The sequence below is a fragment of the Bos grunniens genome, chromosome 2 (assembly GCF_055505025.1).
Source record: "Bos grunniens cultivar Pamir isolate PY7600 chromosome 2, Bosgru_T2T1.0, whole genome shotgun sequence".
Taxonomy (NCBI): domain Eukaryota; kingdom Metazoa; phylum Chordata; class Mammalia; order Artiodactyla; family Bovidae; genus Bos; species Bos grunniens.
The window spans coordinates 47,439,546-47,453,300 of record NC_141166.1 but is presented as its reverse complement, the minus strand read 5'-3'; the positions used below and the strand labels follow the sequence as shown (position 1 = coordinate 47,453,300).

The window sequence follows — 13,755 nt, the reverse complement described above, 5'->3', positions numbered from 1 at the left end:
CAAGGCACACATCTCCCATGTCCAATCCAGAACTCCCATCTTTACTGCCATTCCCTGTCCCCCCAGGCCCAACCCACTGGCTGTTCAACTGGCTCTTTGTCAGTTTAGACTCAGAAGGCAAGATAGAGGCAGATTCTAAAATCTTAACCATGTGTTTTCCTTGGGGCCCCTTAAACTTTAAGTGTGAGTCACCTCTAGAAGCCTCCAGGGACCTTTCTCAGGATGCCCAAGCTTTTCCTGAGGCCCAGAGGAGTGAAGAACACTTGTAGGGGAGGGTTACACTGGAGCCAGCTGTACCCACCACCACCACCAGCAACTCCAGGAAATAAATATCTGTGACAGCTTGCATTTGTTTACATTTTGTGTGCTAATCCATGTCACCTACTTGTTTGGCTGGATATACCTCCCACTCACCTTCAAAATGTTTAGTATAGTAAGTGCTACAGGAAGTCAGTGCATCTTAAACCCATAGACCCTCAAACTCTGAAAAGCATGGAGTTAAAATAAATCCCATGTTCTGAGAATCATATAAAGATAAAGATCTTTTCAACACCACTGAAATGCAAGCTAGGTTTTGTGACCAAAGGTGGAATAAAACATGAATAGAAGTTCAGTAAATAGAATTTTCTCAGTACAGTTGTGTCACGCCTGACACAAAGTGAGGGGCTACTGTGAGCAATGGAAAGAATCAAACAGAAGTCTCTAAAATGGATTGTCTCGCCTCAGCCTGAATCCGAAACCCATACTTATGAGGACCTAGGCAATAGGGAAGACAGCTGACATACTCTCCCCTGGGGCTGAACTGCATTGCCTGCCTTTTTTTTATTTAGGTTATTACTTTATTTTTTATTTATTATTTTTGGGCACGCAACATGTAGGATCTTAGTTCCCTGACCAGGGATCAAACCCTGCAGTGAAAGTAGGGAGTTTTAACCACTGGGCCACCAGAGAAGTCCCTGAACTTCTCTTTTCTATCTACGTCAAATAACAGGTGGTCGTGCTAGACTGTGTAATGCTGCTGACCATAACCAGATAAAAATCTTTGCCTCTAATTTCTTCGCTACTTAATACGGCTCTGGATCTATATGACAGGAGGAATTGTATGGTAGGAAATAAGCATGGTCTGCCCAGTGCTCCTGCAGGTAAAAGGAAGGCAAGATTTTGAGGAAGTTAAAGCTTTACTGGAACTTGTGGTGATGGGAAGCAATAGACAATCACCGATGGGACCAGATCCTGTGTGCCTTTTATGAGATACTGATGCAGAAACAGGGTGAGGATTCTAAGCTGAGAGACATTCCAGGCAGAGGAGCAGTATAGTTACTTTAAGGCGTGATTTGCTTATGGGCTTCCCTGATGGCTCAGATGGTAAAGAATCCACCTGTAACGCAAGAGATCCGCATTTGATCACTCGGTCGGGAAGATCCACTGCAGGAGGAAATGGCAATCAACTCCAGTATTCTTGCCTGGAGAATCTTATGGACAGAGTAGCCTGGTGCGCTGCAGTCCATGGGGTCGCAAAGAGTAGGACACGACTGAGTGACTAACACTTTCACTTTCAAGATTTGCTTAGCATACAGATAATAAGAAGCAGCTAGTAGTTTTGTTAATCAATTAGGTTAACTATGATCACTGAAACAACAGGCGGTGTTAGTTATGTGGGTATGTTGGTAGGACTGGGAAAGTATTGCACCAAGTACACTTTTCAGTTCAGTCATTCAGTCGTGTCCAGCTCTTTGCGGTACCATGGACTGCAGCACTCCAGGTTTCCCTGTCCATCACCAAATCCTGGAGCTTGCTCAGACTCATGTTCATCAAGTTGGTGATGCCATCCAACCACCTCATCCTTTGTTGGCCCCTTCTCCTCCCGTCTTCCATCTTTCCCAGCATCAGGGTCTTTTCCAGTGAGTCAGTTCTTTGCATGAGGTGGCCGAAGTATTGGAGTTTCAGCTTCTGCATCAGTCCTATCAAAGAATATTCAGGACTGATCTCCTTTAGAATGGACTGGTTGGATCTCCTTGCAGTCCAAGGGACACTCAAGAGTCTTCTCCAACACCACAGTTCAAAAGCAGCAATTCTTCGGCACTCAGCTTTCTTTATAGTCCAACTCTCACATCCATACATAACTATTGGAAAAACCATAGCTTTGACTAGACAGACCTTTGTTGGCAAGGTAATGTCTCTGCTTTTTAATACGCTGTTTAGGTTAGTCATAGCTTTTCTTTCAAGGAGCAAGCATCTTTTAATTTCATGGCTACAGTCACCATGTGCAATGATTTGGGATCCCCCCAAAATAAAGTCTGTCACTGTTTCCATTGTTTCCCCGTCTATTTGCCATGAAGTGATGGGACTGGATGCCATGATCTTAGTTTTTGAATGATGAATTTTAAACCAGCTTTTTCACTCTCCTCTTTCACTTTCATCAAGAGGCTCTTTAGTTCCTCTTTGCTTTCTGCCATAAGGGTGGTAACAACTGTATATCTGAGGTTATTGATATTTCTCCAGGCAATCTTGATTCCAGCTTGTGCTTCATCCAGCCCAACATTTCTCATGATGTACTCTGCATATAAGTTAAATAAGCAGGGTGACAATATACAGCCTTGACATACTCCTTCCCCAATTTGGAACCAGTCTGTTGTTCCATGTCTAGTTCTAACTGTTGCTTCTTGACCTGCATACAGATTTCTCAGGAGGCAGGTCAGGTGGTCTGATATTCCCATCTCTTTAAGAATTTTCCACAGTTTATTGTGATCTACACAGTCAGAAGCTTTGGTGTAGTCAATAAAGCAGAAGTAGATGTTTTTCTGGAACTCTCTTGCTTTTTCAATGATCCAGCGGGTGTTGGCAATTTGATCTCAGGTTCCTCTGCCTTTTCTAAATCCAGCTTGAACATCTGGAAGTTCATGGTTCAAGTATTTCTGAAGCCTGGCTTGGAGAATTTTGAGCATTACTTTGCTAGCGTGTGAGATGAGTGCAATTGTGCGGTAGTTTAACGATTCTTTGGCATTGCCTTTCTTTGGGATTGGAATGAATATTGACCTTTTCCAGTCCTGTGGCCACTGCTGCGTTCTCCAGATTTGCTGGCATGTTGAGTGCAGCACTTTAAGATCATCATCTTTTAGGATTTGAAATAGTTCAACTGGAATTCCATTACCTCCACTAGCTCTGTTTGTAGTGATGAAGGCCCACTTGACTTGGCATTTCAGGATGTCTGGCTCTAGATGAGTGATCACACCATTGTGGTTATCTGGGTCATGAAGATCTTTTTTTTACAGTTCTTCTGTGTATTCTTGCCACCTCTTCTTAATATCTTCTGCTTCTGTTAGGTCCATACCATTTCTGTCCTTTATTGTGCCCATCTTTGCATGAAATATTCCCTTGGTATTTCTAATTTTCTTGAAGAGATCTCTAGTCTTTCCCATTCTATTGTTTTCCTCTATTTCTTTGCATTGATCACTTATATCTCTCTCTATATATAGAGAGAGATATAAGTGATCAATATATATATAATATATATAGATATATATAAGATATATAAGATCTTATATCTTATATAAGATATAGATATAGATCTTATATCTATATCTTATATCTCTCCTTGCTATTCTTTGGAACTCTGCATTCAAATGGGTATATCTTTCCTTTTCTCCTTTGCCTTTTGCTTCTCTTTTTTTCTCAGCTATTTGTAAGTCCTCCTCAGACAACCATTTTGCCTTTTTGCATTTCTTTTTCCTGGAGATGGTCTTGGTCACAAATCTCTGTGCATAGTTCTTCAGGCACTCTGTCTATCAGATTTAATCCCTCGAATCTATTTGTCACTTCCACTGTATAATCGTAAGGGATTTGATTTAGGTCATACCTGAATGGTCTAGTGGTTTTCCCTACTTTCTTCAATTTAAGTCTGAATTTGGCAATAAGGAGTTCATGATCCGAGCCACAGTCAGCTCCCGGTCTTGTTTTTGCTGACTGTATAGAGCTTCTCTATCTTTGGCTGCAAAGAATATAATCAATCTGATTTTGGCATTGGCCATCTGGTGATGTCCATGTGTAGAGTCTTCTCTTGTGTTGTTGGAAGAGGATGTTTTCTATGAGCAATGTGTTCTCTTGGCAAAACTCTGTTAGCCTTTGTCCTGCTTCATTTTGTACTCCAAGGCCAAGTTTGCCTGTTACTCCAGGTATCTCTTGACTTCCTACTTTTGCATTCCAGTCCCCTATAATGAAAAGGACATCTTTTTTGGGTGTTAGTTTTAGAAGGTCTTGTAGGTCTTCATAGAACCATTCAGCTTCTTCTTCAGCATTACTAGTTGGGGCATAGACTTGGATTACTGTGATATTGAATGGTTTGCCTTTGAAACGAAGAGATCATTTTTAATATTAATGAAAATAAAGTTATGTGGGAGAGTGAAATATTCTCCAAGGTTAATCCATAAGAGAAAAATCAAAGCCCACTCTGCAACCTGCTTAAAGAAAAACAAAAAAAAACAGATTAACAGCAGTTAGAAGCCAGCCCTGGAAGTGACCAAATCATACCCTGTGTGTTAGTGACTCATTCCACAAACCCCAGGGGAAGTTGAAGATTAATTTTTTAAGGTCAACTAAGTCATCTCCTGATGGTTTGGGTGACTTCTTCATTTTCAAAGATTGAGCTGAATCCTTTACATCCCTACTACAGAGAAACCCAGAGCCCATGCTACTATCAATATCAATACTCACAAGTACGACTGAAACAGTTTTTATATATATAAATATTTGCCATTCTCTTTTTAGATATTATTTATTTTTCTTTTGACTGCACTAGGTCTTCTTTGCTGTGCACAGGCTTTTGTCTAGTTGTGACGAGTAGGGGCTACTCTCCAGCTGCAGTGCACAGGCTTCTTATTGCAGCAGCTTTTCTTGCTGTGGAGCATGGCTCTAGGCATGAGGGCTCTACAGCATGGGCTCAGTAGTTGAGGCACAGGGGTTTAGTTACTCCATAGCATGTGGGACCTTCCCAGATCAGGGATGGAACCCATGTCCCCTGCAATGGCAGGCAGATTCTTATACACTGTTGCAGGGAAAGCCTGCAACAGTTTTTAAATTCTGAGTTATTTCCTTGCCAGCTAGCGAATTAGCGAATAGTAGTTTCTTTTGTTTGTTTTGTTTTGTTTTCATTTTGTTCTGTTTTGCAAAGAGAAAAGGCTTTATTGCAGGGGCTAACCAAGTAGTATTGCCCTGATCCCGGGATGCTCTCCCATTTCTCCTGACTCCCTAGCCCCTCCCTGGGAACCCCACCCTCCCACACTCAACAACACCCAAAGTAATACCCGAGGCAGCTCCTTGTATGGACTGTATTCATTCTGATTGGCTGGTCCCCCTCCTAGAACTGGTGTTGAAGATTTTGAATGTCGAAGCCACCTATAGAGGGGCAAATCAGCAGTGGAAGCATTGTTGATTTACACAATGACCTTGGCAATTGAAAGACCTTTGACTTTTTTAATGCTATCAGTTTTATCCTCCTTAATCACAAAACAGCTTGGCATAGCTTCACTGTGGTCAGTCAGGAAGGGGTCATGGAACGTTCTAGTAGAGTCTGCCTCCTGCTAGCTGTTCCTGTCCTTCCTGCTCTCCAGGACTGACAATAGGTGCTGGCTGCAGTCTGGCCCAGGTCAAGGACATCTTGGCTGAGAGGGTCTCCGAGCTCCCGGAGGAGAAGACCCAGACGTACCGAGCGCTGCTGAAGCACCTGAAGAGTCTGGCCAGCCAGCAGATCCGGAACATGGCTGTATGTCCTCTGGGCCCACACGAGGCCTGCTACACCTATCTCTTAATCTCAGCAAAATGTTGAAAGAGGCATTGGCAGAATCAGTGTGCACATGGGTCTCAGCTGATTGAAACGACAGCACAATATACATTTAATATAGCAACCATTATTTAATAACATATTTAAAGGAAGACTCTGAGTCAAGTTCAGTCATATAGCTAAGTAGCAATATAAGTGGGAAAAGAATGTCATGGTTTTGCTAATTTCATGATAAGACCTTCAAAGAAACTAATTTGATCTTAGGCTGCATTGTTGTCGCTAAGTCGTGTCCTACTCTTTGCAACCCCAAGGACTGCAGAAGTAAAATACCTAAAACAAGGAGGGTAGCCTCCCCTACTCCAGACTATTCAGACCACCGCTAGACGATAACGCTCAGAACAGGGAGGCAGACTTCAGGGTCTGCTGATTTGACCTCAGGCAAATGCAGATGTAGATATTCAAAATACACATGACCCCTTCCCTTACACACCCCTGAATGATGTATTAGAAATTCTTAGGATACGAAGAATGGAGAACAGGTTTCTACTGAAAAAGCTCTTCAATTGATTCCAAATGATTCCCTGTCATGGGTTCTGTCTGATACCCTGGACCCTGGTGAGGAGATGGTGACAGGAGAGTAAAGGGTTGGAAACCACCACAGAGAGAGCAGTGGTGGGGCATTGTGAAAGCTGCCTTCAGATATTTCTAGACTCCTGAGAAGAGGTGTGATATATTTCATATGATCACCAAGGGTAGAAGTATGACCGATAAGTGAGAATCCAGGGGTGTAGATTTCAGCTCAGTGGAAACAAGAACTTTAAAATTAAGCTGTTCATAGAGGAATGGGAGTTCCGTGCCCTCACCCATGTTCCAGCCCAGATCACCCGCAACCTGGGTGGTCACTGTAGAGTCTGGCACTGTGTGGGAAGAATACTGAGCTGAATGGCCAGTCATTTCCCTGACATGTTCTGAGATGCTATAAGCTTAACCAGATCCAAGAGGAGTCTCTCAAGAAGAGGAAAAGGGAGACTCAGTGATAGATGCCCAGCACCCAAACCTGGCCCCCGGGAAGTCCAACAATTCAAGAGGCCATGAGATAAGTCTGAGATCCCAAGGCAGCATCGTGGCTACTTTTGTAGCCAGCACCGTGGCCATCTGTGCCACCTGAGTAGGGGTGGCTCAGAATTGGCCGCTGCACCTCAGTGCTTGCCTTTGCATCCCCGTCCTGCCCCTTCCTCACTGGGAGATCTTAATCAAGTTTTATAATTCCTCTGTGCCCCTGTGTCTTCATCTCTTAAAGGGGGACAGTGGCCTCATCTCACTGAGCTGTTGTGAGGACTGAGTGAGTAAATATGCATGAAGGAGTGAGACATCAGGTGAAACACACCACATGCCATTCAGTGCTCATTACCATCCATTCCTCACTCGATCCAAAGCTGTGGGTGGGTGGGGACCTCTCACAGCATCTGAACTGAGTCTCATCTGCAGAGGAGGCCAAGACTCCTCTAGACCCTGTCACCTGCCAGGGAGGACTGTGAGCAGGTGCCGGGAAGGGCGGGGGGCTCAAATTTGAGGGATCTAATGACCAAGGCTATAACTCTTTCTCCTTAGTCTTTAGGGGGTCATATTATAAGCCGACATAGCTACTCAGATCTGAACCCAATTCTGGCTGTGGGCAACGCTACCCTCAATCTGACATCAGAAGGTAAGCTACCCAGAGCCCTTTGAACAGCACCTGCAGCGTTTCTGTCTCTGTTTTAGGAGGTGCTATGTCAGAGCCCATGTCTCTTGCTCTCAGTCCACCATGGGGAGCTCAGGATTCTGGCTGAAGTCTTCTCACGCAGGGGATGGCACCTTCTGTACCACCCGCCACATACACACGACACCCAGCCCCAACCACAGCTCAGCCAGCCCGCGGCAGCCAGGGCTGTCTAGAGGCTGACTAGAAGCCTCTCTGTGACCAGAGGACCACTTCCTCCTCCTCCTCATGTCCCCTCTCCAGTTGCCGTGTAAGAAGTCACAAGTCTAGTGAGGACACGCTGGGGACACTGTAGGGCCCCTGGGGGCAGGAGGAAGGCTAGCAACATTTTCCATGCTGGCTAAGAAGGGCGGTCCTTGAGGGCTGCTCCAGGGTATTCCACCCTAGTCTCCCTGAGATGCTCAGCCCTCACATTGGCTCTGGCTGCTCCAAAGAGGCTGACACTCCCATCCAGTGCGCACTGACTGTGCCAGGCTCTGCTGGATACTTTACACAACACATCTAATTTGTCCAACCCCCGCCGCCCGCCCCCGACTGAGGTCGCTTGCAGTAAGGGGTGAGGGATGGGAATCCAGTCTGCCTTGATTTCCCAACAGGAGTGCTCGCCTCTTCACCAGCAGCCACCTCCCCAGGTCTTCTAACTCCCCACTTTCCATCTCTCCCCCCCTCCCTCCCCCACACCCCATCAAATACCCTCAAATGGGCTGAGTTGGACCCGGGAAACTGGAGTGCAAGGGAGCAGTCACACTGCCCCATGTGAACTCCAGGGTGTGGCCAACCAGGAATTATCTCACCAGCATCATAAGCCTCCCCAGGGGATTGCTGGCTGACACAGTCTGGTCCCTGATGGGTGGGAACTGAGAAGTGTTGGGAGGGACCTGCTGGCAAAGGAAAAGCCCTCACACTCCTATTCAGCTTTGTGTGGGGCCCAGGAGAGGAAATCCTTCAGCCCCGAAGGACCCTGTCAGCTGTTTTGCTGGGTCCGCCAGGCCTGTAGTCCAGAATCACCCCATCTTGAACCCTGAAGACTAAGGGAGAGGATGCCAAGGCTCTGGGGCGTCAGGAGAGCAAAGACGGCCTGGCCCCGACACAGGGCCTTCTACTTCAGGACTAGCGGTGCTAGATGTGTTCCTCTGCTGGGATGTTGGTCGTCACCTTTGGCTCAAGGTCTCTGTTTTCCCAGCTCTGCCAAAGCCACCTCCAGTCTGCACTCAGCCCAGCTCCAATGAGGCCAGTAGCTAGCTGGCACCCCAAGAGGGAGGCCCAGGTACACAAGAGCCCCTCTGGGGTCCACCTTCCTCTGTCTCGGCCACACCTACCTTCCAATCAGCATCTCACTGCTGTTCCTGGACCTGAACGCACGTTAGATTTGCTGGGCTGCAGTCTCCTCACACATTTCCCGTGGAGCCACAGCCACTTTTAAAGCCAGAGGGGACTGCTCTAACTATTGCCACCTTGTAGTGACAATGGGGCTGAAAGGAGGTTTTGTAAATTGTTCACATTGCTTTAAAGATATGGGTATCCAACTTAGAGAGCTTCCCGGGAGTCCAGTGGTAAAGAATCCGCCTGCCAATGCAGAAGACTTGGGTTCCATCCCTGGGTTGGGAAGATACCCTGAAGGAGGAAATGGCAACCCACTCCAGTATCCTTGCCTGGAAAATCCTATGGACAGAGGAGCCTGTCAGGCTTACAGTCCTGCACTGTGCTTAATCACTGAGTCGTGTCCAACTCCTTGTGACCCCATGGACTGTAGCCCACAAGGCTCCTCTATCCATGGGGTTTCTCCAGACAAGAATATTGGAGTGGATTGCCATGGCCTCCTCCAAGGGATCTTCCCACCCCGGGGATCAAACCCAGGTCTCCCCCATTGCAGGCAGATTCTTTGCCAGCTGAGCTACCAGGGAAGCCCGGGCTACAGTCCACAGGGTTGCAGAAGAGTTGGACATGGCTCGGCAACTAAATAACAATAATCCAGTTTAGAAGCCAACGGCAGCAGCAAGAACAAAAAGCAAATCCAATAATCTGAGCTCTGTTAATAGTGGAAACAAACCTTAGCTTAAGCTATGCCCTAACATTGATCATAGTATTGAACAAGTTAGATTTAGTTCAACAGTCTCTGCTGAAAGATGAAAACAGGTCTGGTAGGCCTTGGGGACAGGAAGAGGCCCAGTTCACACAGCATGTGTGCTAACAAGAGTACATGTCCTAGGGATTCCCTAGCAGTCCATGGGTTAGGACTTGGTACTTCCAGTGCTGGGGTCTGGGTTTAAGCCCTGGTCAGGGAACTAAGATCCCACAAGATCCACGGAGCGACCAAACAAAAAAGTAAATGTCACAAAGCTGCCACCACCCTTCCCTGTGAGGAGGACGGGTTGGGGGCTGGTCCACCACACTCAGACCCCCACTCTGCTCCATGCGAGGAAGGTGACCTTTTCTTCTCCACTGCTGACATTTAAGAGTATAGAATAATCTCGCATTCCTTGTTGCAACTGTGCAGAAATGTCATTTTCTTCAACAGAAGGCACACGGCGGATTCCTCTAAGTGAACATTTTCTTGCTGGGTTGGCAAGTGCAGACCTGAAGCCGGAAGAAATTTTGGAGTCTGTGTATATTCCTCACTCTCAAAAGGTAAGACTTGAGAGTTGTTTTTCTCTTTCTATAACTGAGTTCAGTCATCTTTAGATGTTTCAAAACAGATGGAAGGAAAATAAGTCTGCCCCGAAAACCTGTTTCCTGTCCTTCGTGGCCTGGCGTGGCACCAAGGCCCACAGCCGCCCTCAGGCCAGCAGCTCTGGGAGGCATGGAGCTGGGGTTGTTGTTTCAGCTGTGGGGTGGGGCCTGCCCAACCTGCGGTCATGCTCACACACCCGCTCGTGTCCAAGATCTGGGAGGCGGAAATTAAAGTTCTTTGGCTATGGAATGAGCTTCTCTGCCTGACCCACAAGGAGATGGAGGCTGGGGCTAGGCCTCCTGACTGCCCACTTGAGCTGACCCCCAACAGTTCAGAAGACCAGGAGCGCCTAACACATGATTTCTGGGGGAGACATGGCCACGCAGCCGGCTACAGAGGGGACCCTCTGTCCTCACTCCCTGTTCCTGGTGCTTCTCCCCCAAAGTGTACCTGAATCTGAGAGACCAGTCTTCCCAAGAGGGGCAACACAACAGATACACAGAGAGATCCAAAGCCAGCAGGGTCATGCAGGAAGTCTCATATTAAGTCATGCTTTCAGCCAAGTATGGTCTTCATTTATTTTTTCCTTGGGAATGGAAACTCTGAAGTGTGTTCCCAGTCCAGTGTGGATCAGTGTAAGAGACCCAGACAGAAAAACAGGCCGACCCAAACACAGTGCCCCCGGTGGCCAAAAACATGGAAACACATGCAAGGCAGCGGCCATCTCTGTTAACTTAGTCACTGCACCAGTGGTCCTGATGCCAAGGATCATGAGGGGAGCCATCACCCTTCTGACTCTTGTCCCTGCTAGAAAATTCCCTAGTCCACTGTTGGAAAGTTCTATTCAGCACCTTTATGAACTTTACAGAATGAAAAAGGGATAGTATCTACAAAGCAAGAAATCCAGTGGATCTCTTTCACACTTTAAGCAAATCACCTTCCAAACACCTGTGTTGGAGGGATCCTCCATCCTCATGGGGGACAAAGGGTCTGGAGACTAGCCTTGATGGCACCTGGAAATAAGAGCATGGGGAAATGACACAGGGATCCCTTGCAGAGACATCCCGGCCCCAGCGGGAAAGCGCACAGTGACCCTGTTAACTGAGAGTCGCTTTGAACAAAGAGGCAGCCAAATTGTCCCAAGTGTCCTTTGCGTCCCTTTTGATTGAGTCTAAGTGATTAATTAGTGGCACCAAGAAGCAGAAAGCTTGCTCTTAGTTCTGACATATCAAATAACTCCAAATGGTCTTTGTCTCCACAGTGGGAATTCGTGTCAGCCTTCCGACAGGCTCAGTGCCAGCAAAACGCCTTGCCCGACGTGAATGCCGGCATGCGAGTCCTCTTCAAAGAGGGCACAGACATCATCGAGGACCTGAGCATCACCTATGGAGGGGTCGGGGCTGCCACAGTCAGTGCACATAAGTCCTGCCAGCAGCTCCTAGGGAGGTAAGCGACACACCCTGTACCCTGATGGTGAAGCTTGACATTTAAAAAAAAGTGGAAAGATGGAAACTCTTATATGTAGAATCGTTGCTTGTTCTTTCTGTAATTTTGCTAAATGACTCTAACCTCATTTGACTTTGATTAATAAGGCACCACCCTTTGGGTGAGGTGTACAATGAAAATGGCCCAGGAAAGTGTTCAGCTCCGGTGCTCCTATGCACATCAATGCTCTGGCAAACCCACACCAGGCAGCTTCCAAGCGCTCCCCATCGCTCCCGGGCTCAGGGGCACTCTGTTTCCTTCTCAGCAAAGGCAGTGTCCAAGTCTGAGTCCTGTTCAGTTCACCATGGGATTGGCCATGGTGGTCTCTTTATTTAATGCCTGGGTTCTAGCATGTCCAGGCTACTTAGTGCAGCCTCCCAGGCCTCGGTTTCCCTGAACAGCTTATTTAAGTGATTTCTAAGTTTCCATCCAACTCCTAAAGTGAGACCCTGGGGGTCTTTAAACCATCTAGCACAGGCCCCTAGTCACAGAGACCTCTGGTCATGGAGACTGCCTTTTCTCACTGGTTCCTTCCTGCCCCCAACCCTCCCAGGCAGTGGGATGAGCTGATGCTGGATGAAGCTTGCAGGCGGCTCCTGGACGAAGTCTCCCTCCCAGGCTGGGCTCCAGGTGGGAGGGTGGAATTCAAGAGGACTCTGGTAGTCAGCTTCTTCTTCAAGTTCTACCTACAAGTTCTGCAGGAACTGAAGAAGCTCATAAAGCCGTTCCCTGTGCCTGTAAGTGCTCTGGCTTTTATGGGCTCCTGGCAGCATAAGCTCCCACCTTCCTCGCTCCTTTTGCAAACTATCAGTTCCAGCTTTTCCTTCTTCCTGGGTTCAGCCCTTCAGGGTTACTGTGGGGTGAGGCTCAGGATGCCAGACTGTCTTTGGTGCACAGATGCTTACCAAGTGCCCTGAGCAGGGAAACATGATGGGACCCCTGCTTCCGTGTGCAATTGTTTTTCTTTTAAAATCAACTCTGTTGAAGTATAATTACATAGAACAAAATGCACCTATTATTTAAACTCAGAGGGTTTCGGCAAATGTGTAAACCAGTGCAACCACCACTTCAAACAAAAGTATTTCCATCATCCCCAAAAGTGCTCTTTTGCCCCTCTGCTCTCAACACTCTCATCCCTGCCCCCAGGCAACCCTGATCTGCTTAATGACACTGTAGATTAGTTTTGCCTATTTTGGAATTTTATATTCAATATGAAATGTTAAATAAAATTTTATTTTTCAAAAAATCAAAACATTTATGAGTGCATGCTAAGTTGCCTCAGTCACATCCGACTCTTTGCAACCCCACGGACAGTAGTCCCCTAGGCTCCTCTGTCCATATCAGGAATACTGGAGTGGGTTGCCGTGCCCTCCTTCAAGGGATCTTCCTGATCCAGGGACTGAACCCCTGTTTCTTTTGTCTCCTCTGTTGGCAGGTGGGTTCTTTACCATGAGCACCACCTGTATGCTAATATATAAGTAGCTTCTTCTCAGAATTTCTGATTATGAACTTCGGGAATAAGTTACCAAAGCAGAACATTTTTTCTCTCTTTCTCTCTCTTCCCCGCTCAATCCATCTTTCCTCCCCAGACTATGACTAGAACTCTCACCCTACCTTGCACCCGTGTTCCCCAACCACACCCCACCCCAACAGCCCCGTGTTCCTAAACTGTCTGGGTTTTATTCATTCAGATGAAGACTCTCACAGGACTTCCCTGGTGATCCAATGGTTAAGACTCCACACTTCCTCTGCAGGGCACACGGGTTCAATCCCTGGTTGGGGAATGAAAGAAAGAAAGACGAAGACCCTCACAAACCACATTTACTTGAATAACTCTTGCCACCCTTGAATTTCCGAATCAAGACACTAGATATGTTTCAGTGACACCCAAAGAGCCTTCCCAGTCTTACTGCTCTCCCAGGAAAGCTGAGGAAAATAATTAAATTTGAGTTTTGTGTGGGCAGTGAACCACCCCAGCTCATTCTAGAATGGCTCCCCCAGCCCCTAGTTTTCTTGATTCTCCTGCTGCCTCTGCCCAGCTTGCTGCCAGAGGGCCTCTCCCTC

General features: G+C 47.0%; 1 protein-coding gene across 4 annotated transcripts in view; it reads left to right on the top strand.

The window, feature by feature from the left end:
• The window catches only part of LOC147378049 (aldehyde oxidase 2), a 77,675-nt gene that overhangs the window by 19,174 nt on the left and 44,746 nt on the right, over positions 1–13,755 (top strand). For all 4 annotated transcript variants that reach the window (XM_086346592.1, XM_086346596.1, XM_086346606.1 and 1 more), the window contains exons 11-15: positions 5,607–5,758; positions 7,388–7,481; positions 10,054–10,163; positions 11,468–11,652; positions 12,245–12,428. In XM_086346592.1, coding sequence (XP_086202718.1) covers positions 5,607–5,758; positions 7,388–7,481; positions 10,054–10,163; positions 11,468–11,652; positions 12,245–12,428 — 725 coding nt within the window. The remainder of the gene's footprint in view (positions 1–5,606; positions 5,759–7,387; positions 7,482–10,053; positions 10,164–11,467; positions 11,653–12,244; positions 12,429–13,755) is intronic.